General features: G+C 43.6%; 1 protein-coding gene across 4 annotated transcripts in view; it reads right to left on the minus strand.

Moving 5' to 3' along the window:
• The window catches only part of LOC138566346 (uncharacterized), a 499514-nt gene that overhangs the window by 418190 nt on the left and 55806 nt on the right, over window positions 1-25518 (minus strand). For 3 of the 4 annotated variants that reach the window (XM_069643490.1, XM_069643493.1, XM_069643489.1), the window contains exon 2: window positions 5940-6104. The exons of the other annotated variant lie outside the window; for it this stretch is intronic. In XM_069643490.1, the coding sequence (XP_069499591.1) occupies window positions 5940-6104 (165 nt within the window). The remainder of the gene's footprint in view (window positions 1-5939; window positions 6105-25518) is intronic. 4 annotated transcript variants of the gene reach the window in all.

Consider the following 25518-nt stretch of genomic DNA (forward strand, 5'->3'; position numbering starts at 1 on the left):
ACCAATAGACTGGGTAGATGTGGGGATGAGCTGTCGCCGCCCATCATTCCATCCCAGAGTCCAGGAGAACTGCGCAGTTGTGCGCACACCAAAATAATCGGCTGACCTGCCACCCACCAGTGCAAGCATGCTGGGTCAGAAGAGCCATGGGTGAAATGGGGTGCCAAAGAGAAAAACAGCAGTGCCCGTTAGCTAAAAATCACTTTAAAAATCACCCTTTGTTTCTGTGAATGCAAGCTCAAAATGCCCATTTCGAACATTGCGAGATATCCAAAAATCTCACTGAACACCAGCAGACATATGGCAGAATGAATTCTTGCGTGCATACGAAATCTGGAAAGATGAAGAGCCCAAAACAATGTTTATAACAAAACTGGCTGAGCTGTGGATGTCAGCAGCTTAATTGAAATTGGATTTAAAACCACTAAAATCGAAATGTTTAAATTAAATGAGTGACCTACTTTTGAGTGTCACATAGTTTGCAACTGTTAAATGTCATGGTTTTGAACTTACAATCAGCATTCTAGCTGCATGTGTAAAAAATGTAAGTTTGATTTAAATTGGGAACAAACAGGACATTTAGCTGAAGATTGGCTTAAAGAAATTGAATTCTGCCTGACAACTACCCCCGACAGGAGTTGAACTGGCTCAACAACTCTTCCCAGGCCTGGCTGCATCCTGCTGCCCCCACCAAAAGGAGATCACACCTTTCTGATTGAATTAAGGGAGGGGTACCTGCAGACTGCAGGAAGTTGAACAAAGCCCTGTCCTGGACTCAGGCAAATGTTATATTGGGGGGGGGTCGTAAAATGGCTTCCTCTTGTGGGACGTGGATAAACCAGTTATTCCACCATGTGATGTGGGAAGCCAAACCCCTTTTTGACCAGGGCATAATTTAAAAAAGATAGATAACTCATAGTGCGGACTGGTCTAAATTATATAAATAATATAATTATTTTTGGGATTTTTTTGTGCACGTTTTAAGAGGTGTTAGGACCCTGTGGTGTATTCCGGGGGGTTGCTAGCGGAAAATAGGGTCTTACTACAAATGTCTGCATGTTAAAAATCGGACACTTCATCAATTAATGTCCATACTCCTTGCACACATTTGTGTAATTTTTGGTAAATGTCCGATATTGGTAAACCGACCAAAAAGCGTGCAATTTTGTCATTTCTGAATCCCAGCTCGCAGGAACATGGGGCTTGAACAGAGACCTGTCTTAATTCATCTGTAATATGTACATGTAATGTCAACCACTTGTGTATCTGGGAAATATGTATTTGAATCAAATATAGATTTGTGGGCAAATTGACCAGGGGAGGATCCTCTGACCCATAAACAGACCTCATCATAATGACAATCCATTTCCTTCCCCCAATCAAGGGAGAGAGGAAAGCTTGGCCAATGATAAGTGACAGGGGCAGGCTTATCTAGGCCCAGGCACACACCCATTTTCAAAACCCATAAAAGGAACATTGAAAGCCAGGTAGGGACATTCACTTTCCACTTTCTTGCAGGACGCTTTGCCGGGAGACTTCAGACTTCACATCCAGAGATCCAGACTTCAAATCCGATCTCCAGAGACCAGAAATTAACTCCAGAATTTGTAGCAGAGAGGCCTGAATCCACAAGCTGAATCCTCTTCAGCAGGCCTCAAAACCAACCAAACTATTCAACAGCCGGGCGAGCTGTTTGAATTCTTTGCCAAGAACTTTTGCAAGAACCTGTAGAAGTATCCAGAAAGCAGTGCTGTATCCGGAACCAGAGAGAACCAGAGACCAGACGCTGTGAGCAGAAAAGCCAGAAGTCCCGTTCAACCTGTTGACCAGATCCGTGAGGAGGCCCATTCCTGTCCAAAATCTAGTGTGAGTACCCAGCTCGCACTGTGCCAAAACCAATTTCTTAGTTTAAAATAATCTAATTAAAACTATTTTAACCTATTTAGAACTACCTCATAGGAATTGTGTGTGTCATTCTGTCCTTTTTAAAGCTGAAAACTGTCACCTGTCATTTTGAACTTTTAAATTTCAAATCCGAAAAACTACCTTCACAAAATCGTCCGTATCTCCAGAACCGTTTGTGCTAGAAGCAAAATGTATCTTAAAGCTAAGATTCTAGGCTTTCCAACAAACCTAGAACCGACTTGCTACTCCTTATCGGGCCTCCGTAATTACGCTTGACGCATGCGATTACATTTGCCGCGATTTGACTTTTTGCACAATTTCAGCAACTTGTAAAAATCAGCATCTCCTTGCTATCCTTTGCTAAAATTCATTTTAACCTGCTAATCATTCATAGAGCATTGCTAAAGTGTGCCTGAACTAATATAAACTAGATACCACCCACCCTGAACCCCCTGTAGGGAATTAAAAGCCTTTTTAGCATATTTTTCACTTAATTGCAACCACATTAAAAGTATCTTGCCTGTGTTAAAACTCATATCTGTTTTCCTCTAAGCTTGCTAGGGGGGAACTGAATTATATTTGATTGCATTCCTGAGAACTCTGTGTCTTCTTTCCATCTCCTTATATTGCATAAAGGGGGGGAGTGAATTGTCAAGGAAAAGTGATTACATTGTCTTTGTCTTTTGTAGAAGCCATATCAAGTTATTTTCTGTACTGCATTTCATTCATCATTGTGTTTCCTTGAACCATATAAAGCATTCTTTCCCACCTTATTCTTCTGTTCCTATTCATAAGTAACTGTGCTACTGTAGGATTACCTATTGCTGATTACTGCTCATATTCACAAGTGTACTATCCATTATCAATTTATTTATAGAAGTGTGAGATATATATATATATATACATATATATATATATATATATTGTTTAATTTTTCAAATAAACCTTTTAAATTTGCAAAACAAGCCAACACTCAGTGGGGTCAAGGGAGATTCTAAGAGAGGGGTGTTATACAAGGGTTCATCATCCAGATTATAACTTGCCATCAAAATACATAAATAAGGGCTTCCCTTGGGCATCCCAGACAAGGCACTGACTTAGTGGGATTGCTTGATTGGAGTCACTTACAATGGGAAGGGGAAAAGGGGTAAGTGCATGGAAGGAAAAGTGGAAAGTGCGGAACAGAGGAGAGAACAGGTTAAATAAATAAAAATAAATAATTAAAGGTAGTAGTGCAGCCAGCAAGTGGCAAGTGCTAGGTAAGCAGATAGGGTATATCTGATAAGTGCAGAAGAGAAGTGGGTGGGGGACTGTATGGGTACAGATACAGACCCCAAGGCAGGGGGTGGCCAGGAGGCAAGGCAGGGGGTGGCAGGGTGAGCAGGTACCTGTGCCTGAAGGACTGAGAGTGGTCAGGTGAATGGTGCAGAGAGAGAAGAAAAAGATCAGCAGGGGAGAAGAGGGGAAAAGACAGAAGCGAAGAAGCAAAAAAGTAAAGTGGCAACACATTGTTAAACGCCTCTGTGGTAGAAAGACAGCTTGCGAGCGAACCGTTCCATTACAATAAGACTGAATCTTTGATGCCGGCATTTTTGGGAAGTAAAAGGAAGGAAAGAGTGGTATGCTTATTCTCTAACAGCCCAGAGACCATTATGTGTTGTCTAAGGAGAGGTTGGGGGAATGTAACGTGCACGTTACCAACGTGGACAACTTAAACCTGCATTGCGAAAGCTATAAGAGTGTGAAAACTATTCATTTTTGCCATTACAAAAGTGTTATTGAAAGTGAAACCTAAATTGGCAAGAGCCATTGGAAACTGTGTGAAACGTGTATTGGCAAGAGCCATTTGAGATGTGTTCATTAATAAACCAAAGATTGGCAAGCGCCATAGAAGTGTATGAAGTGGCAACAAATGAGAAGTGGCCAAACAAGCAAAGGTAAAGACAAAACAAGGAAGGTGCATCTGTTGCATGACCTGTAATGGGTTGACCGTGTGCTCCAACAACTGTGCCTAGACCGAGGACACCCACCAATTGAAAAGCCTTATAAAATACTTGCTGGGAAACCTGTGAAGCATTGAGGAAATCTAGGTGTGAAACCTATGGACAATTACCAAACCACAGGATTTCGGAAGTGTCCCTGGAAATTGTATTGTGAAGGAGAACCAGGAAGCTAGGGGATGGGAACCCCCTGGCACTGTGAACAGCCTTGAGACTTGGGGAAGAGAACTCCTTGGCAAGCCAGGAGCTAGAAGAAGCTAAGAACTTTACTCTGGAGTTAATAGACGCTCAGAACGTTTACTTTAAACACTTATTCTTTTGACATTGAGAATCCCAAACAGTGTATGTAAATAGAGGTTAGGGAAAGTGCAGAATCTGCATACAGTTCATTGTTTTCTTTGGACTTCCTGACGCAGACTATCCTTAAATTCCACCTGAGCAAAGGGCAAGATAGGCCTTTCTCCAACCCTTTTTACGTTAAATAAAAGTTTGTATCCGAACCTTCATTTCCGTTGTCTTTATCTACTTCATGATGCCTTCTCAACACACCACAAAATACTTCACTCCAACAACACCAACACACTGACACCAAGGACGCAGTGCCCACCTACACAGAATGGAAATGTATAAACATCCAGTGCCCCCTCAAGCTGTCTGATGGCTTGATACATGTCAAGCACATGTGCACACCTCCCCCAGAAAACATCACAGTAACAACATGACACACAGAGTGACTCCCCAATCCACATGACTAACAAAGTACATATGCATTGGGAGAACATGGAAAAAGCAGATATGCACATAGAAAAAAGAGACTGCAAGAAGTGTGGAATGAGCAGCAAATAAAAACATGAACAATTAACTATTTACAATACAATGATGGGAAGGTTAAAACTGTCCAGGGATTGAAAAAAAGGAAACATCCCAAATGAAACCTAAACCTTTGTAACTATATCCAATGTCAGTGGGCTACTCCTCTCCACTTCCTGACTGTCTCCACCAGGGCTGGGTCACAATCCACATCCTCTTCCTGTTGGTGCCTGGAGGGTTTGCAGGGTGGCCATCATCTACCTCTCCGACTCATCTGCTGACCTGCAAGCATCCTCCAGGATGGCTGTCCGCCTCCCCACCGCCTTTGCGTACCTTCTGCCTCACTTGTGCCAAATGCCTCCTCGTAGTGTTAACTCCTGTTAAAAACTGTCTACTCATGGACGTCATCTGCTGCTGCCGGACAGAGTGCAAGCCCTCTGACGTGATGACCATCATTATTGGAGTACAGCACCAGCACTGCCCTGAAGTGCCAGCTGTCCCTGCACTGCCTGTTCCTGTGTTGGTGCCTGGGCAGGCACAGTGACCACCTCATCTGAATCTCAGGGACTCCCACCTTGGGTAGGGACGAAGGTACAATCAGACGGGCCGGTGGTGGTGTGACTAGTGCACAGGGGGATGTGATGGTATGTGGACTATAAGGGTCCCTGAGGATGACTGGGTCACAGAGGAGGAAGTTGAAGAAGGGGCCATTGCACAGGACAGCCAAGAGAGCCCCCACTGAGAGCAGTGCCGTTGCCAGCTGGCCCAGGAAGCTGCACACCTCATTATGATGCTGTACAAGCTTCTGACGAGAAACTTGTACAGCATTCCAAATGTATGCAGTCCACCTCATAAGGCTAGCCAGCTGGGGCAGCACCGGATTCCCGGATGGACACATCGCCGCAAGTGGGGTACTAGTCTGGGTGAAGGCATCCTGGAAAGTAGTCACTGCCGCAGCAGATGGCCCAGGGACAGGAGGTTGTGCAGAACCTGCCATGGTGGACTGCACATCCTCATGTTCCTGGTTTCAGGGGTGCAGCCTGAACACCCTCCTCAATGCTCCCACCTAACCACATGAGCTGGGGTGCAGTGGCCTATTTCTCCTCATCCACCTTCACCTCAACCACCACCTCCATCTTCCACCCTTGAAGGCCCCTGTTTGGCAGCAGCCTTTCCAATCTCTGCTGTGGTTGTCACCACCCACAATCACCTCCTGGGACTTACCCCAAGCAGCCTCGCCCAATGGTATAGGTGCTCCCACAGCCACATCGCTCTCGGAAGAGGAGGAGTTACCAGTGACTGGCTGGGGTCTGCACCTTGGTCTGGGAGCACGGTCCCTGCATCTCTGATCCACAGCACTGCTTCTGCCCTCTCCACCAGCTGCATCAACTGTGGAAAATTGGAAAAAGACTATTGACATCAGTCAACAGTGAGAAAACATGTGTGGCATACACAACATAAACAGTAACAGGTAGTCAGCATGGGTCAACCAGCAACAGCTACACACATACACCCATGCGATTGCCATGAATTCTGACACACAAATGTAGTCACAATGATGACTCACAGTCATGACACATGCACATGTCAATATAGCACATTGACGTCTGGCTACAGACACATTGTAAGAAGTAAGAAACATGGCATGGCACAATACCAATGCCAAAGTGATCCTACTATTACCTGCAGCCAGGCCTTGGGTCAAAATTAGGAGTCATCGACCAGGAGTAAAATGCATCTCCTGGGTTTCATGCATCACACGTTACACAGGAAAAAGTACACCATCCAGAGAAAATCCAACTTTTGTGAAGATGCAAACCCTAACTTTATACAGATCATATCTTATTCACTGATCTCTAAATGTTACTTACTTTTGTTCTACAATCTCTATCATTCACATTCCCAGAACCCGGGCTTAATATCATATAGCTATGTCTGCATGTCACCCCTTGCCTGAGAATCGATCGAAGCTCATGGTAGTTGCTGGTTGCAAGCTAACCATGCTCCCCTTGGCCTTTACCTAGAGCTAACTAGCTCACGGCACCTGGCAATTCTGAATCCTGTAGGCCCATGGGAAGTGCACCCTGTGAACATGTCTCATTAACACCCTTTAATGTGTTGCATGATCACCTTGTCTGCATGCATACACATGCAGTGTAGGAAAGGCCACAAACAGGCCTTTCCATGTGTGACACATGGGACAGGGAAACCTACCTTCCATGCCCTACACAGTGGCTCACAAGTGTGTGGCCACAATGTGCACAACTGGGGCTATGCCATTAATGCAGCATATCAAAACCCCCTGGAGAGGGTCGGGGACCCCAACTTCCTAATGGAGCCACACTAGAACTTCCCCGTGCCACCTACTGGGACCTGTATCCATCCTGGATCTTCAACTGCTGGTCTTGCTCTGCCACTCCCACAGACTCCAGGCCTGTAGTCACACACCTTCTCTGGTGGACTAGTACTAGCAAGGAAGAGCTCCTCAAGCTCTCATGTCACATATCAATCACACAGGGAAACACCTAGCACAGAGTACAATGCATGCAAAAAGTGGGGTCTATGGAGGCCGGCTGCAGACAGATGTGGGCCAAGCTGGGCCAGCTGCCAATCAAGCCATCAGGATGGCCTGATCCAGCCACATGGGAAGTTGTGCATGGGCAAAGTAACTGGCCGAAAGAACAGATGGATGTGTGGCCATGAGGTAGTGCCAGCAATAACACCACCATCCAGAGTCTGGCCTTCAGTCACTAACACTGAGTGGGGGTCTGCCATTGGCAGAACAGTGTCTATCGGTTGAGCCCCATCAAAATGATTTGTGACCTCTGAGCGGTGCTGGAAACACTTGTGTATAGGCACGTTATAAATGCCATATAATATCATATCATATCATGCTCCATGTCTGCAGTTGTATGAAAAAATGGCACAGTGCACTGTGGACTTCCCACATTCCTCAATGTGACTGAGGGACTCCTGGATATGTATTTAGGATCCACACACATAAAATCCCCTAATGTTACATTCCGCCACTTCTGATCTGAGTAACAGCTGCCCCGTGGCTGTCCTGGAATGAGAGACACACCTTTGGGACTTTCGGTGTGACCTCAGTGTCAGTGGATGGGCCAATACTAAAGGGTGCTTGTCCCTGCTGGTCATGCATGCACCAACAGCCCAGCTGGATGGGTGTAAGGAAGAGCCTGGGCCCAAGCACTAATTTGGCAAAAGGGAGTGGCTGCCACACATGCCCACACCACTGTTGTGGTGAAGGGTGGCCTTCAACCCTGTGGAACTGTTGTCACTTCAGAATGCAGTTGACAAACAAGCTCAGCTGAGAAGTGCAAGCCCACTGGACCCACAACCAATATTTGTAAGCCAGGCCCTGCGTTCATGTCACCATCACTGTACTCTAACATGACCACTAGTGAACTGCTGGCCTACTCTGCTGCAGCACTGCTTGGAGGGGAGAGACACCCATGAAAGGTAGCAACACCTGAGTGGGTACGCTATCCAGTAAACACTGTCACAATGCAGATAGAGGTAATAGGTGGGTAGGGCATAGACTGGAGTGGTGGGTGCCACAGCCTAATAGGTTTGGGGATTAATGACCCAAGTCTCTTTCTGAGTTGCATGCCGTGGTGCATTGACAATGTGGCTTAGGGGAATGTGAACCTGAGGAGTTCTCTTTAGCAGGTGGCCTTTCTTTCCCAGTCTGCCCTTCATACCCCCCCTTATTGTCCTCCTTCACCCCAACCAGTGCTATTTTTCCATCAGTGTGCCTATGGGCCTCTATATCACAGCTTTCCTTTTTTCCTCTCCTTCTGTCTCTTTCTTCCTCTCTTGCCCCCTTCTCCCTGACCTCACCTACTCTAACAGCCCCCTTCTCTCCCCTTATCACCCCACCAGCAGAGCTCTGCCTTGCTCCCCACTGCCACTATCTCTCTCTGCTACCCAGCTGCACATGCTTCCCTCTGTCTCCTCTATCCCCAATCCCTCTTGCCCTCTTTCATCCTCCCCATCAGCTGCCCAATTTTACTTTTATTCCACAGCCCTGCCACTCCCCCTTGGTATTCCTTTCCCTCCCCTGCATCCAAGGGTACCCCTCAGACCCCTGTGCAACCTGACAGTGGGTGTGCCTAACTTGTATGCCTGCCACCGATGCTCCGCCTTGTGCCTGCATTGAAGGGCAGACTAACCTATGTGCCCAGAGTGCAGAATGTACTCTGGTTGCAACTTATTTACTTCACTGCCAGTGATGTCTCTGTTCCTGAGCTCTGATTTTGGTGTATTTATTGGTGCTCACATTCTTTGATGTGACCTTACAGTTGTTGCCATAGAGGGTACATGGTCCATCTGTGCATGCAATGCACCCTAAACATGTTGGTTTATCCCTGGTCCAGAACTGTGGCTCTGCCTGGGTGCACCCACAAAGCCTTCCCCCTTCTGGTGTGCCTCCCACATTCAAGGCTGCAATTTTAGGAAGTGAATTCCACCCACCTTGGGGGTTTGTCAAGTTATGCCCCCTCGGGTGAGCCTTCTTAGTTGGGTGTCTTCCCCCCACAGGCAGAGAAGAGGCTGCGTATACTGGAATCTCACTCGTGGCCAGTTCATAGTGGACAGGTTTGGATGTTGTTTTCCCTAGTGAGTGCACTCTAGGCCGTGCTGTTCATACTTCACCACCGAGAACGTATGCACAGAAGTTCAGAACAACCGTTCTGTGGTGTGCCAACCCCTGCCCTGTCACCACACTGGTGGTGGTGCATGGCGTGACCCCTCCTACTTTCATTTGTGCCTGTGGCCATTCTCTCCCCTTCCACCGCCACCCTGGTGCAGGCTGGACTGCTGGTGCAATTTGGGTTGAACTGTCCACCCCTTGGGGCTTTACATGCTCTCTTGCTTCTGTCCCAAAGAAGAACCAGAAGGCATGCAGATCAGCCTGAGGTGGGTCCAAGGCACTCCCATTGCTGCTCTCAGGCAGGTGCAGCTCCTGTGTGTATCCAGCCAGTGGCATTTGCTTGTCTTAATTAGTGAGCCATACATGTGTGTGTACACATGGCTTGCATGGTGACAATGCAAATGGCTCATTGCGTTAGTGATGTCCCTTCTGATGGCTGGCTCAGTTACTTTGGTTTCCGTGGTGGATGTACAGCTAATAGATGACAGCAGACGCTGATCTATGGGGATGTTTGCATTAATCATACCTAAAGCTGTATGGCATATCATGGCCCCCTCAGTGCATGTAGCTACACTTGGTCAGTTTTAACCTTGCCATGAAAACAAACATACATATTGATGTCTTGTAAGTCAGCTTCCTGTGCCTACAATGGTGCTCACAGGTTAGGGTGAATCATGTTTCAATTCAAGTAAGTGAGCCTGACAAACAGCCAACACATCCAAGGAAGGCAGCAGGCATGCTAATTTGACATTCCTAATTTGGGGAGGTAGTGACTTGAATCGATGTCGCTGGATTCTTTCATTTCCCTGTGAATAGAATCTGTTCAGTTCACAGCTTTTAATGGGAAATCATTGAGACGCTAGTCTGGTGGCAGCAGTCATTGTGAGTCCAGGTCCAGTTGCATATGTTAAAGTTACTGCACTTGTAATTGGCCGTAGTTGTATCTTGTGATGGGACTGGTGGTCTTGCACAAGGCACACAAATGCCTGCTCAAATCTCACCATCAGGGCAGGATGTCTGTCGCTGCCCCCACCCTGCCTCTGCTGCACCAGCAGATACTGGCCAACATCTGAATGGATGTAAGTTGTCTGTGACTCTTGTTGGTGGTTGGTGGATCACTCAGCTCACGCGTCAATGAAAATATGCAGCTCGGTGCAAATGAATATGTGATCTGTATAACACATTGATCATAGTCACTTCAATTTCACCTTGCAACTTTGTGTTCCTTAGAGGCTTTGCTGGTCTGGGTTTCACTTTGACATCAGTTGTTCCAAGGCACTCCCCAGGGTGAAACTTTGCCTGTCACAGAGACCCCATTGCCTTGGTCCACCTAATCTCAGACCTAGATCAGTATGATTACTGGACCCATGAACCAGGTGCAGTTAATTGTTTGCCGGACCTCCTGGCCTCACTGTTTCACTCCTTCTCGGGTCAGGGAGGCACGTCCACAGCTGGAAACCCACAACGCACATTCCCCTACCAAAGGGCAGCTGGTTGTGCCACATGTGGCAGTCTTTGGTGTTCCACATATGCCAGCATGGGACAGGTTTGGGAAGCAGACCTCGCAGCCACGTCCATCGGGCAGGCACTCCCAAGGTTATGTTTGTTGCAGATCAGGACAGAACACACCTGACAACGCAATAAGTACCATGCTGGGGAAACACCCGGACAGGGCTGGGATCAAGCACAGCTACCCAGGTTTTATGCTCACCCAGTAGTGCCTCAGAAAATATTTGGGTAGATGCGGAATGTGACCATCTCGCTAAGCAGGGATCGAGTAACTGACCAGGATTCCCTCAGTAACAGCACATGGGGAGGGAAGAGACCAGCACTGCAAACATGTCCAGCAGTGTGTGCAGGGAATATGTTGTGCAGATGACCGACTCCAGAGCATCATTCAGCGAGCCAAGTCCTTCTGTTCTGGGCACACCACATGGATGGTGTTAGGCTGGTAGTGTCCACCGGCACAGTGTTTTCACCACAAAGAACAGGTAGGGCAGGAATCACCAATTGGGGCCCAGACAGGTTCCTTGCACACTGTGTGCAGTAATACAGAGGAAGGGGAGTGAGGTTTCTTGTATCATGTGTGCTCTGGGTGACAGAGGGGAGTTCTGGACACACACTGAAATTGAATTCTTCATTTGTCAGCCATCTAGACTTCCATATGAGGCCAGCCATCTGGTAGTGCAATACATTTGAATAGTGCTGGTCTGGAAGGTTCATGTAGCCATCCTGGCCAAGGGACAACAGGACACGCTGGTCAGGGGCCACAGTGGACCTGTATGTGATCCAGGCGCACAAAGGTCAGGGGAGAGGCGGTTATGCAGTGGTGCTCTGGCCATGGTGCATTTGTGCATTTCCCTCCAGTGAGGGACAGTGGCCCCAGCAGTATGGCGCAGGTTCACTGCTGGCCAGGCAAATGGTCGACCCATGTTCGAGGCAGGTTCTCAGGGGAAGGGGTGGCACAACCAGCCATCACGGAGCTCTCACCAGGATGCAAGATAGCTCTTTGAATGAGCCTGATAAGCAGGCACAGTCCCTAACCTCCTGGCACATAACAATCACCTCTACGTTGCCTCACAAGTGAACACCCAGGTGGTTTTATGGTGCAGGAGCATGGCAGCGGTTACCTTGGCAGGGAATGCAGCTGCTAAACACATTGTAGCCTTGCAGGGCCAGAGGCATGCCTGTAAACCATTGCTGTCAGGTTTCACAGTTCCATGTAGGATTCATTGTCAAAGTCCTTATTTTATTCTTCAATAATGCAGACAAGGAGGTTTGACAGGCTTTTAAACAACCCACTTTTTCACTATCCCAATCTCTGTACTAGACATGACAAAAAGTCATCCTCCATCCGTCCTATCACATGGCCGGAAAACCTTCTCCCGCCAAAAACTAATTCGCAAATATAGATAATTATTTGCCCCCTTCTTGATCAGATTTGTGAACGCTCCCGTCAAAGACTGTTTGTTCCCTGATTCAATCAAGGCAGAGACAGTTACTCCGCTCACCAAGAAGCCTAGCCTATATCCAAAGGAACCAAGCAATCCTAGACATACTACAAACTGTAATTTCCTTCTTAAGATTCTTGATAAGTTTGCCACTTCAAAACTTCAAAACTATGTGGAACTTAATGGTATCCTCCAGAACAGAAAATCAGGCTGCCGTCCCTCATACAGTACAGAAACAGCCCTTATAGATCTATAGTCCCACATTTTAAAAATCATAGATGAGGGAAAAGCTGAGTTGTTGTTTCTGCCTGAATATGATTTAGTAGATCACAACTGCCTCCTGCACTCCCTACACCACCTTGGACACTGTTCTGAAGAAGCCGTCGGTTGGTTTAGCTCTTTTCTAACAAATCGGGAGTCAAGAATTCAGTGGGGTGCAGCTTCCTCCCCAACAGCACCTATCCTGTGTGGAGCACTCTAGGGGGCATGCCTATTGCCTGTTTTGTTCAACCCATATATCAGCTTCTAGATAACTTGGGGGTATTTTTCACAAACTGCGCCAATGACACCCAGCTAGTTTGGGAAATTAGTGGAGTCTACATCCATGATTTTGCTGCTTTAGCCAATGTTTACGACCAAATTGAGGTATGGATGTCTGAAAACTGTCTATGCCTGATTGGCAGCAAAACAAAGCTCTTCTCTTTTGGATCCTGACAGGCCCTGACTACACTAGGCACAGTATATAAAAACGTCCAAATTGGGAAAAGCACCATCCAAGTGCAAAACAAGGTCAAAACCTTGGGCTTTCAGTTGGAGGCTTCACTGAATGCAGATGCCTATATTAACCAGGTGAGCCAGAATTGCAACTAACATCTTTGCCTGCTTCAAAACATCTGCCCCTACATCACAGACAATAACTGCTCAATTATTGCCCGAGCAACCATTCTGTCGAGGGTCGACTACTGTAGCTCACTACTTCTCTGAGCCTCACTTTCCAACTTGAAAACATTTTGAATCCTTCAGAACGACGCTGTGCGCATTGTCAAAAAAATCACAAGAATGGTCAACATATAAGATCACACATAGCTCTCAACTCACACGCTTTTGATGGGTGTCACCCGCCTTGTAAACAGCTGACTCACTCGCCAAGCCTCCTGCACGCCCATTCGTTTCAATGGGCCTTTCACCCTCCAAAAATAAATTCAGGTCTTTTCACCCGCCTTTATGACACAAATGGTTGAGAGCTATGGATCACAGGAGGGATTTCTTTCGATACAGGAACACCTACATTTCAAAGTATGTTCCCTGGTCCTCTTGTGCATTTTCAGAACAGAACCTTTGTACCTAAAATCATGGATTCCCCAATATTCCAACCAGAGCGCTACGCTTCTCCAACCAGTTGCAAACACTCCAAAGACCTAGGAAGATCCTTTCCAATAAAAGTGGCCAATCTCTGGAACACACTGCCTCCTGCACTTAGACTAGAGGTGGATTTAAAGTCTTTCTGAAAAGTACTAAACACTCTCCTATTTAAGTAACCTGATACATTTTCTCCTGGCCTCTCCTCTTTTGGATCTGTCTGTCCTTTCTCTTATGCTTGTTTTGAGTGTGTGTTTTGCGCCCTGATGCCTGTGGGCATTCGGTGCATTACAAATGAATAAATACATTTAAATAAAATGTCCAGGCCTATCCAGATGGCATGTTTCAGACGTGTCTCAGCCATGCTATGGCCATCCAGGGGTGAGAAACTAGCCGTTGTGCACCTGCCACCGATTCAGTGTGCCAGCAACATTACTCTGCAGTGTTCCTTACAGGGCACCCAGCCCACTCTGGTGGGAAACGCTCAGAGGCATCGAGGGCAAATTCCCGAATGGCCAGGGGTGAATACCCACCCTTTGGTGCTACTGGGTAGACCATAGCTGGCAAGTTACCTTGTTCCATACCGCACACCTCAAGTCTGTCCAGTTGGTTTACTTTCATGCACTGCATGTCTATGCAAGCTGAGAAGGTGATTTTGGGTAAAAATGTGGAAAAGAGCCGATTGTGTTCTTTGTGCTTGTTGGTTCATGGCACACAGGGGAGCACAGGGTATGTTGACATTGGTGCAAGGGGTGTGTTAATTCACTGTGTGGGGTGTATTTATGTTTATTGTTCTGAGGTGAGCAGGTCCAGCTGCATGGGTGCAGACGTAGACATAGAGGTGGGTGGTTGGCAAGTTGCAGTTGTTGCATAGCACTCAGGGAGGCTCACAGTGGAGGTGTTCTGGGTGAGGTGGTGTCACTGTGTGGGGTGTTTTTCAATGCATCAGCCTGAGGTGAGCAGGTCCAGCTGCACAGGTGCAATAAGGAGACATGGAGATGGAAGGCTGGTGAGTCATTGCTTGCATTTGTTTCAAAACACTGAGAGGGCCTCACAGTGGTGGTGTTGTGGCCAGGGATGGTGTCACTGTGTGGGGTATTTTTCAGTGTGTTGGCTTGATTTGAGCAGGATCAGCTGCATGGGTGCAGAGTCATGGAGATGTGAGGCTGGTGAGTCATTGCTTGTAGTTGTTGCATGGTACTCAGGAGCGCACACAGCGCTGGTGTGGGTGGGGATGGTGTCACTGTATTTATTTATGTATTCTTATCTTCTTTTTTTGGTCACAATGCTTATCTAGCACTTTTATCCAAAGATCTGAAAACAATGACTATCACTACTGTTAGGCAGAATCCTGTGCAGTTCCCTTAGGGAGCACTACAGAAGATTAAGACTACAGGTATGAGCAATAAATCCCCTTTGGTATCAGTCCGTACCACAAAGATTTAGTTGGTAGCTGTGGCTAAGCAGTCAGACTTATCTCAAGAGGGAGATGAGCAGTATTCAGGGTTTACATAATAGGACTACAATATTCAGGGTTTACATAATAGGACTACAATACCAGGGTACAAGGAAACACCGACCAAAGCTTGGTATTAAAAAGAATATACATATATATATATTGAACAAGCCACAGGATTGTGGTGAAAAGCGTTAGTCAGCCTCCTTGCGACTGGGAAGCCGTTTTTTATTGTTAGCTTTATCTAAATAAAACTTGAACTTTTTAAAAGCCAAACTGATTGCTGTGTAGCTGTCCTCTGTTGGATCCCTAGGAGTGAACTGTTCTGGTGAGCAATTGTTGCTGGACATTTTGGATATTCGTCTGTTGATGGGAGTGCAGCTTACAAAAGTAAACAAGACTTTGCGGTCTTGATTCGCTTTCATTTGCATGGATTTCACGCTGAGGACATCACAGTGTTAAGCTGCACTGGTGGACAATTAACGTTACCACGCTCGGCAGCCTCCTTGATGTCGCTGATATCCCTGTGTGTCAATTAAAGGCTCCCTAGAAGCGGTGTAGAAATATGCTTTGGAGGATTTCCTTGGACCTCACTCAACACTTGTGTGTTCCGGGCGGAGGCCTGCTGCTCGATACAGTGAGAACTGAACGTGTCGGAGGACGCGGCCGTAGATTACCGCGGGTGTAAGTGTTTCCGCTCGTTCACTGAGTGCTTTCGACTTAAAGTCTAGATGTGAGGTGTGAACACTGATTCATATGCTAACAAAGTGACTATCACACGCACGGGCGTGCGTTTCTTTTGGACGAAATCCAGCATAGATAATAATCTTTTGCACCGTGTGTGCTTTGGGATCACGGCAGCTGTGCAACTATAAAGATTTATAGCTTCCCAGGCCAGCATCGAGGCCAGCCTGTTTAATGAAACTCTCCCCGTAGCAAGAGGGAAGGATGGGGCAAGAACTGATAAAGTGAAAGACAATATTGAAATTGCATTATTAAAAGACTTAGAAAAGTTGAAGAAGAAGGAAACAAGCAAGTGGTGGGAAGAATATTCCCTACAGAATTATTTGGATGTGGATCGAATCCCTCGTGGACTTAGAATTGTGACAATCCCCTCCTTTGAAGAACAGGACCCCTTGATGCTTAGATAATGGGGGGGTGCCTCCAACCAATGTTCTAAGACCTTCCTGTGTATCTTGGTAAAATATGCAGGGAGTAATCGGATAAAAATATTGGCACAAATAAAAGAAATTGAAGAAAAACTTAAAGATACAAAAGAAAGTGAGGAGGGGAAAAAACTCAAAATTAATATAGAAAATGGACTCAAAATACATGAAGAGGACATCAAAATGAGAAAACAGCATAAGTTCCTACGTGACAAAGGAGATTATGAACCGGGCAGAGTGTACACGTTTGCACATCGTTTTGACCAAATGAGGCAAAAGGTGAGAGTAACGGCTGCATCCACAGAATCAACAAATGAGGCTAACCTCGGGTCCGTCGCATCTAATTCTGAGTCGGATGTCACTGAAGGTGAGGATGAAGAACCAGCAGTCCGCCTAAATTTTTTTGAAGAAATGAGGCTGTTATGCCAAGATGGCCGTTCAAACCCCAACAACAAAAAAACACGAGGCAGTGGGGCAACCCCAAGAGGAAAAGGAAGGGGAGGCAAAAAGCCACGAGGAGGGGGCAGAGGAGCAAAAAATACAAGCAGCAATCTACCTCCAAGATCTCTGCGCTCTGGCGACTAAATAGTGATATTGAGCCTAGTCTACCTAAACAACAGATCATCAATTTATCTAACCACATTTTGACAACAGAAGAAATTAAATTATTTGAATTGGGACTTAACTTCTGCCCCATGGCGGGGTTTGACTACGTACAAACAAGATTGGACCTAGACAGTTTTTTGTCCGCAAGTTGCGGTTAAAAATGTTCTTTGTTTCCAACACGTATAAAAAGGAACCAAAACCACCGTTGGAAGGACAAACGGATGTCATTATCTCCGATATGGACACTCTCACCACCTTGGCTACTCTCCAATATGAAAGCGAACAGGCACCAGTGGAGAATTCTTCTAACCTGGATAGACCAGTCATGGAACAATTGGGAATTTGTACTGACTGGCCTTCAAAAAGTAAACTTAAATTGAAATCCAAGTTAAGTTCCAATCCTCTTAGTGCCCAGAATGTACACATTGAAGCTTTCGCCAATGTGGTTATTGATGACCTCAAACTGGAAAGGAGAAAAAACAACAAATACATCAAAAGTAACTTTTCCCGGCAACAACGCAAAGTCCTGTCAAATATCTGCAAAATAGATGGATGTATAATCAAACCAGAGGATAAAGGCTGTAATGTTGTTTTAATGAATAAGGTAGACTACATCAAAGAAGCTCACAGACAACTTAAGGATCCCAGATGCTATGAGAGACTTGAAAAAAATCCAATAGAACAGATGGAACAACTTGGGAATTCCTAGCCAGATGGGAAAACGCAGGAATCTTAGATGAGGACATGGTTAAATTTCTATTCACCCCACATTGTACCATTCCCACAATCTACTTCCTCCCCAAAATTCAGAAAAATGCTTCCAAACCTCCTGGCAGACCAATAGTCACATTGTGTGACTCACTACTTGAAAATATGTCAAAATTTGTGGACGAGACCTTGTGTTCATTCGTGTCCACTCTTCCCTCTTATATAAGAGACACTACTGACTTTCTTTGTAAAATTGATGATCTTCCGTGGGAACCAACATACCTAATTGCCACCATGGATGTGGTATCATTATACACTTCCATACAACATGAGGATGGCATCAAGGCATGCAAAACATTTTTGGAAACACACTCTCTTAACTATCTCGACCACTCTACAATGATTCTAGAAATGGTAAGACTTTGCTTAGAGAGCAATGTTTTCCTCTTTAATAATGAATTGTATCACCAAATCCAGGGAACTGCAATGGGCACCACATTTGCCCCAGCATATGCAAATCTCTTTATGGGACAATGGGAGAAAACTGTGGTATGGGCCAAAGGAAATGAGACCTTTACTGATAAAATTATTTTGTGGTTACGCTATATAGACGACCTATTCATTGTATGGAACGGTACAGCTAAATCATGGAAAGAGTTTGTCAAATTCCTCAATGTTAATGAATTGAATCTTCAATTCACCGAACAGCATAGCAAGCAATCAATCGTCTTTCTGGATGTGAAGGTCAAGATCATCGACCAAAAAATTGGGTGTGAGTTACATTGTAAAACCACTGGTGCTAATATTCCACTCCACGCAACAGTGCACACCCAAAGAGTCTTCTATGGAGTATACCATATGGAGAGTTTATCCGTATTAGAAGAAACTGCAGTGATGTAAAGGACTATGACATAGCCAGTAAAATTACGGCCCAGAAATTTTTGAAACAAAAGTATCCCAAACAGGTGATTGAAAGATCTTACCTAAAGGTCAGAGATATGAATCGACAAACCTTACTAACGACATCTCAAACGAATCTCCAAGACAGCACTGTCACAGACACCACCAGGCTAATATTGACATTTGGAAGCCATTCATCTATCATAAGAAACATTGTAACCAAGTAGTGGAAGGTTCTAAAGGTGGACAAAGATCTAGGTAAGATGCTAAATGCATGTCCAGACATTACCTTTCGTAAAAGCTTGGCCATAAAGGACTTGGTGGTTCAAAGCTATATGGCCCCTGAGGAGGCTTCCTCAGCCCGAAACTGGCTCTCAGGTGGACAAAAGGGTTTTTGTAAGTGTTGCAAATGCAAAGCATGCAAATATGCATTTAATTGCAACAGTTACACCCATCCTATTTTGAGAACCCAAATACAAATTGAAAGCAGAATCACCTGCGAGTCAGAATTCGTGGTCTATGTCCTGGAGTGCCCATGCCTGAAATGGTATGTGGGCAGTACTAAGTGCAAATTGAAGATACAAATTTTGCAACACATCAGAGCTATCGTCAATTAGGACCTTGCATATCCCATGGCAAACCATTTTTTGGAGTTTCATGATGGGGATCCAAGTACTCTTAGGTTCTTTGGTGTCCATAAAATGACCAACAGCCCAAGAGGAGGCGATAAGGAGAAACTTTTACGACAGGAAGAGACTAGATAAATCATAGACTTTGAGAGCAAAAACGCGCTGGGCCATAATATCGATGAAGAGCTGTACACCTTCTTGGGAATATAACATGAGTTAATTTGTCTCCCATATTGACATTTAGGGTGTTTATTATGTATAACAGCTCTGTTAAATATGGATGCCGAAATAAGCCCTCAGACTTGCCCGAGCAGTATTTTGCTTGTTTAAATTACTAGGAAAAATCTTCAGCCTCCTCCTTGAATTTTCATATTGATGATGATTTTTTCTTCTCTCATTATATATATTCTTTTCACTCTTTTTTATTTTTTTATTTTTTTTGGCCCTCCCTTCCTTCTTGGTACTATGTGGGAGATTTTCAGTCTTTTTAAACTCTTTATTCCTTTTCCCTATATAACACTGATTTGTATGGGTTATAACTGAACATCAAAATGGAGATGTGCTCCTATATTGCGCATTGTGCCACTTAGAATTGCAGCTATTTTTGTAACATGGAGTCCTGACTATTGCCAAGCAAGCCCAATTCTAAACATGAATAGACCTATGTGATGCTGTGATATGGAGGGACAGTGGTTTTAGAGAAGCACTTGCACTTTATTAATGATGAATAATCATCATAATCTGCTGCTATGATGTTTTGCACTATGCATTAGCACTTTATTATGTTGATATTAAGCATTAGCACTTGATTGCAAAATTGTCCCTACATACACAGAACTGCAAAACTGTTATATCATTGCTTGATGTTATCAAATTGAGGTCGGATTTAGAATCAGACAAAATTTAATCCTATTTATGCGTATATATTTTCTGCATATAGCGTCACTAAGACGCTGATTCTATGCTCATTGCCGGAATGGACATTGTTGGCAACATTGTAATTGTTAAAATACAACAAAATACACTTTGAGAATATATATCCTCTTTCATTATTGAAATGTAACAGATGTGGGAACGACTGAGTATGCAGACATATACTTTTATATATATGCACTTTGCACTTTATAAGATGGCCGAACGCAAATGTAGAGGCAGTGCATCTCTGTGAGTTACTTTGTTGATGTTTACTAATGTGTTCTGGGTTAAAGGTTAAAAATTGTTCTCTGCGTACATACATCTCTTTGAAGAGAAGGAATCGAGCTGTTGAGCGTCCTATTCTTTTTACTTCTGAAAGTTTGTCAAAGAGAATATTGACAAACTGAATTTTGTTGTCACGTGGGTATGTTTGAAAGCCAACAACTGTACCCAGCGCTTCATTAACTAGTCCTTGGTCCATGTCAAGGTTACGTTTCAGCATTACTATGCAATTCAAGGCTAATGTTAATATCTTTTCCAAACCTGCTGTGTTTGAGATTGATTTTTCTAAACTATTTAGTCTTGTTGTGGCTTGGACACACATGGGATATGTCATTCCATGTACATCTAGTTTGTCTATGGCGCTAATTTCCATTATTGGTTGCATTTCTTTACTTAACATTATTTCATTGAATTTGAAACAGCTTGCAAGAGTTGGCATTAAGGCCATACAATTGACATTTTTGTGGGCTAATTGTTCCATTACATCTGTAGCACATGCATTATCACCATAAAGTGCATGAATGTGCCGGGTTTTCAATATTGCTTCTGCTTCTTTAGAAAGTATACTAACTCTGATACTTTTTAAGATGTTGGCATAAGTGAGATCTGCAGATTGGCGCATGTTTTCTGTTAATTCTCTGTATTGGAAATGTTGCCAAAGGTTGACATTTCCTATGCTGCCAACAGTTTTACGGCAGAGTTTGTGTCCTAATGTTTTAAAAATAGGCTCACCTTTTACTGGTGTCAATTGAAGAAGATCTCTGAAAACAATAATGTGTTTTCCTGCAAAGAACTCTTCATAGTTTGTGTTGAGTATTTCAGGTGAATCAAAGCCAACATTAGGTTGGACACCATGCTCACTTCATCTATTAGTATCATTTTCATTTGTTTCAATACTCTGTGTAGTTCCATTGCAGCTTCTGCAGAAAGTTTGTAATAATCTAATTTGTTTTGGTGTTCTACTGGCAGGAATAGTAATCGGTGTAAAGTGACCCCACCTATGTTGTAGGCAGCTAAACCTGTGGGGGTAGTGACAACAGCTGACAGTTTGTTGTTTGTCAATTGTTGAAGGAACTTACTGATGATTTTGATTAGGAATGTTTTGCCAGAACCAGCTTCACCACTGACATACAATAGTATAGGTTTGTAATTTTGACAGGTGCATTCTTTGTTTTCATGTTGCACACCATGTGCAATTTCTTTTGTTACTTCTTGAAAAATGCTACGTTGCTCATTGTTTAGGTTTGATTGTAGTATAGTTAAGTCTTCTTTATCTTCATACTGACACATGGTGTTTTCTACTTCTATCATAGCTACTTCTGCCTCATTTGTTATTTGTGGGTCTCCCAGTGGTTCTTGGCTTCCCGTGACAGAAGGCTGACTACTGTCAGGAGTGTCCTTATCTAGTTAGGCCTGGAGTTCTTCTTTGTGTTGCTGTTCATTGTGCAACATTGTTTTGTACTGTGCAAAGTTTACATCAGTTATACTGCTTTCATTTGCTTTGAAAGCGTCTTCATATGAGTCCTAGTTATCTAGTATTTCTTCTTCTTTTCTCCATGGTTTAAAGAGTTGTAGCAGGGACATGTAATATTCTGCTTTATGTTGAGGAGCCTTTAATGACAATTTGATATGATTAATTAAATTTGGTTTGGTGAGTTTTACTAAGCTGCCTTCACAGTTTGTCACTTTGTATTTACAGTTTTGTTCATCAGGTTTTATATTATTTTTGTATGTGTAGTTTTGGGCTATGTGGTATAGACACATGGTTTCCAAAGTGGTACTCCTGTTTGGGTAGTATGTGTCCAACACATTGGCCCTCATTACGACCCTGGCGGATTTTTTCCGCCATCGACGGACTTTCCGGCCATGGCGCAAAGTCCCTTTACGCCATGGCGGATGGCGGACTTACCGCCCCATTCCGAGGTCGGCGGGGCGGTAAGTCCCCATTGACCCATTTACCCTTCCCCATTCCCATTTCGGCCCCATAGGGCTCAATGGGAGTGGGGAAGGAGTTAATTACGCCACCGTAAAATACGGTGGCGTAATTAACACCAAGGTCCCAGAGCGCCATGGATTTTTCCGCCCGCAAAAAGCGGGCGGAAAAATGACCATGGCGCTCCAGGAACTCGTAGTTGGCGGTAAGGGGTCCGCGCAGCTAACGCTGGCGCAGACCCCTTAGCGCCAGGGTCGTAATGAGGCCCATTGTATTTTAAAATGTCTTGGCTGTTGGGATCATGTTTGGCTATTGTTTCTATATCTTCGTATGATTTTAGAACTCTTTTTCTAGATTTAGATGGACCGAGACTTAGCCATACTATATTTGCAGATTTACCATACAATGCAGTACCAGTTAATCGATCAACTGCTTCATAGGATCCACATTCGCTATGGGACTGCATTTTTATGCCCAAGCTGTATAATTTCTGAGACACTGTTTTATCTGATGACATGTCTTTCCAGAGGTCTTGGAGCTCTGTCTTTTCTGATTTGGTTAAGTATGCTGTGACATATCGAGCAACTGCAGTAGAATTGTCTGCAATGTACTGCACATCTATGTTTGCATTCCATAAGTGGGCAATGATTGCATTGTAATCATTGATATATTTTTCTTCTTCTTTTCTTTTTATGCAATATGTATTTTTAGGTGAATTACCTTTAACACTATGTCTAACTGAAGACATGAGGTTGTTCACTTGACCTGTATTTGTAACTGGTCTAGGGAAATCAAATTGGCATTTGGTGTAGTATTTCCCTTTTGTTTTTGTATTTGTGACGACAATATTTGCCACATTTGTGTCTTTGGAATTGTACAATTTTTGCATGAAGATCACTTATTGAATATTCTGATGGAATTTCACAAGTTACATATTTTTAAATAAACTGTAAAACAGTGGCATCACTGTCTTGACCAAATTTAGGAGCATCTTTAATCCATAAAAGCATGTGGACATGTGGTGCTCCCCTGGCTTGGTATTCTTTTCTCCAAAAGAAGGGTTGCACTTCTTCAAGGGGAGGAACAGTTTTATTACAAATAAAATGTAGCATAGCAATGAAGCGATGGTGAAAATATCTTGAAACATTAACAGGATCCTGAGAACAAAGTTCTCCAGGTGTTAGTATATCTATGTTTGTTTTGTTTTTGTTTGATATGCGTAGGAAAGCATGTAAATCTTCCCATGCATATTCTGCACAACTTAATGTAACAAACCAAGTGGATGGGCCAAGGTTTCTGATCATACAACGTACATCTCCATGATGTCGAAACCAGTACTCTTTAGTACCACGCATATTTGCTTACAGAATTGTAAGATTTGCTTGTAAAACCTCATCTTTTTGTTGAACTTTTTGTAATAATTTTGTAGCTGTCATATTTTGAAAGTGTGATCATGATTTTAATATGTGTGCAACTCCGTAACATAAAATTGCTAGTTCACATTCAAAGAGTAGGTGGAATATGTATTCCACATTTTGTCGAAATCTGGGATCTTCAGAATACATTCGTAATGAGCGATATTCTGATGCTGATATTTGAATAGGTCTATCATCGTATCTTCCTCCTTTGCCAGTCGGAAAGAGTAGAGGAAAAGCACATGCTTCTATACTTTTCTCCCATATGCGGATTGGTGCTCCTTTTGTTTGCCGCATTTGGTACATTTCCAGTGCATCTTTTATGGTGTCATTAGAGTGCAATGGATGAATTGTATAATGTTCTAAAGTGTTTGATATTGTAGCAGGATCTAGGAGCTCAAATTGACCAGCTTCTTGTGTCTCTTGAATTATTTCAGTTGTATCTTTCAAGTTTTCTTCAATATTAATTTCTTTGTAATATTCATTATTCTCTTTAAGATATTGCAGGGCTTCTCTAACTTTATGTAAATCTACCAGTTGCCAAATTTTTTTGTCTTTTGTAGGTACTCCATTTACCAAGATAATTAAAGATTGTTGCATTGGACGTTGCACTCCTAGAGTGTGCACATTTTCTTGTAGATCTAATGGTAAATACCCTACTTTTCCACGAATACCTTTCACTAATTCAGAGGGAGGTAATTTTGCAGTTTATGGTTGAAGGCGTATTATTGCTTGAAATGGGTGCACTGTTTGAATTATGATGCTCTCATACAAATTAAGTTGTTGAAGGGGTTTTGGTAGTGGACATAATTAAAAGTTATTTGTGATAGAACGTGAAGGAGTTTGGTTGTTGTCAAGTTTTGTAGTGCAGTAACTGCAAAGTATTATGGGCTTAGTTATTTCGTATTTGTTTTCTGCTATAAGGTAGAGCGCTAATTCAAACCATTTAGATTCTTCATTGTCTTCTATTTTGTATGATAGGTCTACAGTTTTTGTGTTACTTTTATAAAAAGTTCTGCGGCAACATACACACACGTGGTTTGGTACTTCAGCTGAAGTACTTTCAAATTTTAGTATTTCTTTTTTGTATGTGTGTAGTGAAAGGTTGCCATTTGCAGAATTGTTACGAAGTTGGTTTACAGCTAATTCATCTTGTAAGTGGGTTTCACTTCCAAAATATTTTGTCTGGATATAGTCGATTTCTTTTAGTAGGTCTTTTGCTGTACCATGTAGAAGAATGTTATTTAAATTGGCTAGTGCTAAAGCAGGACTTTTAGCATAGTACAGTTTATAAACTAGATTTCTTATACTTGCATTGTGTTGATATCCTTTTGATATCATGGAAGGTTGTTTTGCAAGTAGGTCCTGTAATGCAGGCCAATGAATGTCCTTGTAGTCCTGTGTACTTGCGTATTGGACAAGCATCCATATTTTGCAGTAGTTTAATTTTGATTTTGTCTTTGCTTTTCCTATATTCATTGAGGAATTGGCGTAAAGACTTGAACATTTTTTTTGGGAATGTTACACATTGACGTGCATGGCCATTTGTACACTCTATGTCCTGATTCAGTTGAATGGAGGGGTAAATCTACGTTTTCAGGGCATATTTTTGTAAGGAGTACTTCTTGTTCCATTATGGTATTATTAACTTTTTCATAACCTCAACCACTACTATGTATGGCAATTGTATTTGTTTGCTTTTGTTTGTACGCTTCTTCATTAAAGTATGGTTCTGTGCTTGTAGTGTGACTCCATTCACCTCCACAGATATTTAAGAAGTTATTTCTGTTGACATTTCGTTTATTGAGAAG

This window comes from Ambystoma mexicanum, chromosome 2p (genome assembly GCF_040938575.1).
Source record: "Ambystoma mexicanum isolate Mex_15411 chromosome 2p, UKY_AmexF1_1, whole genome shotgun sequence".
Classification (NCBI taxonomy): domain Eukaryota; kingdom Metazoa; phylum Chordata; class Amphibia; order Caudata; family Ambystomatidae; genus Ambystoma; species Ambystoma mexicanum.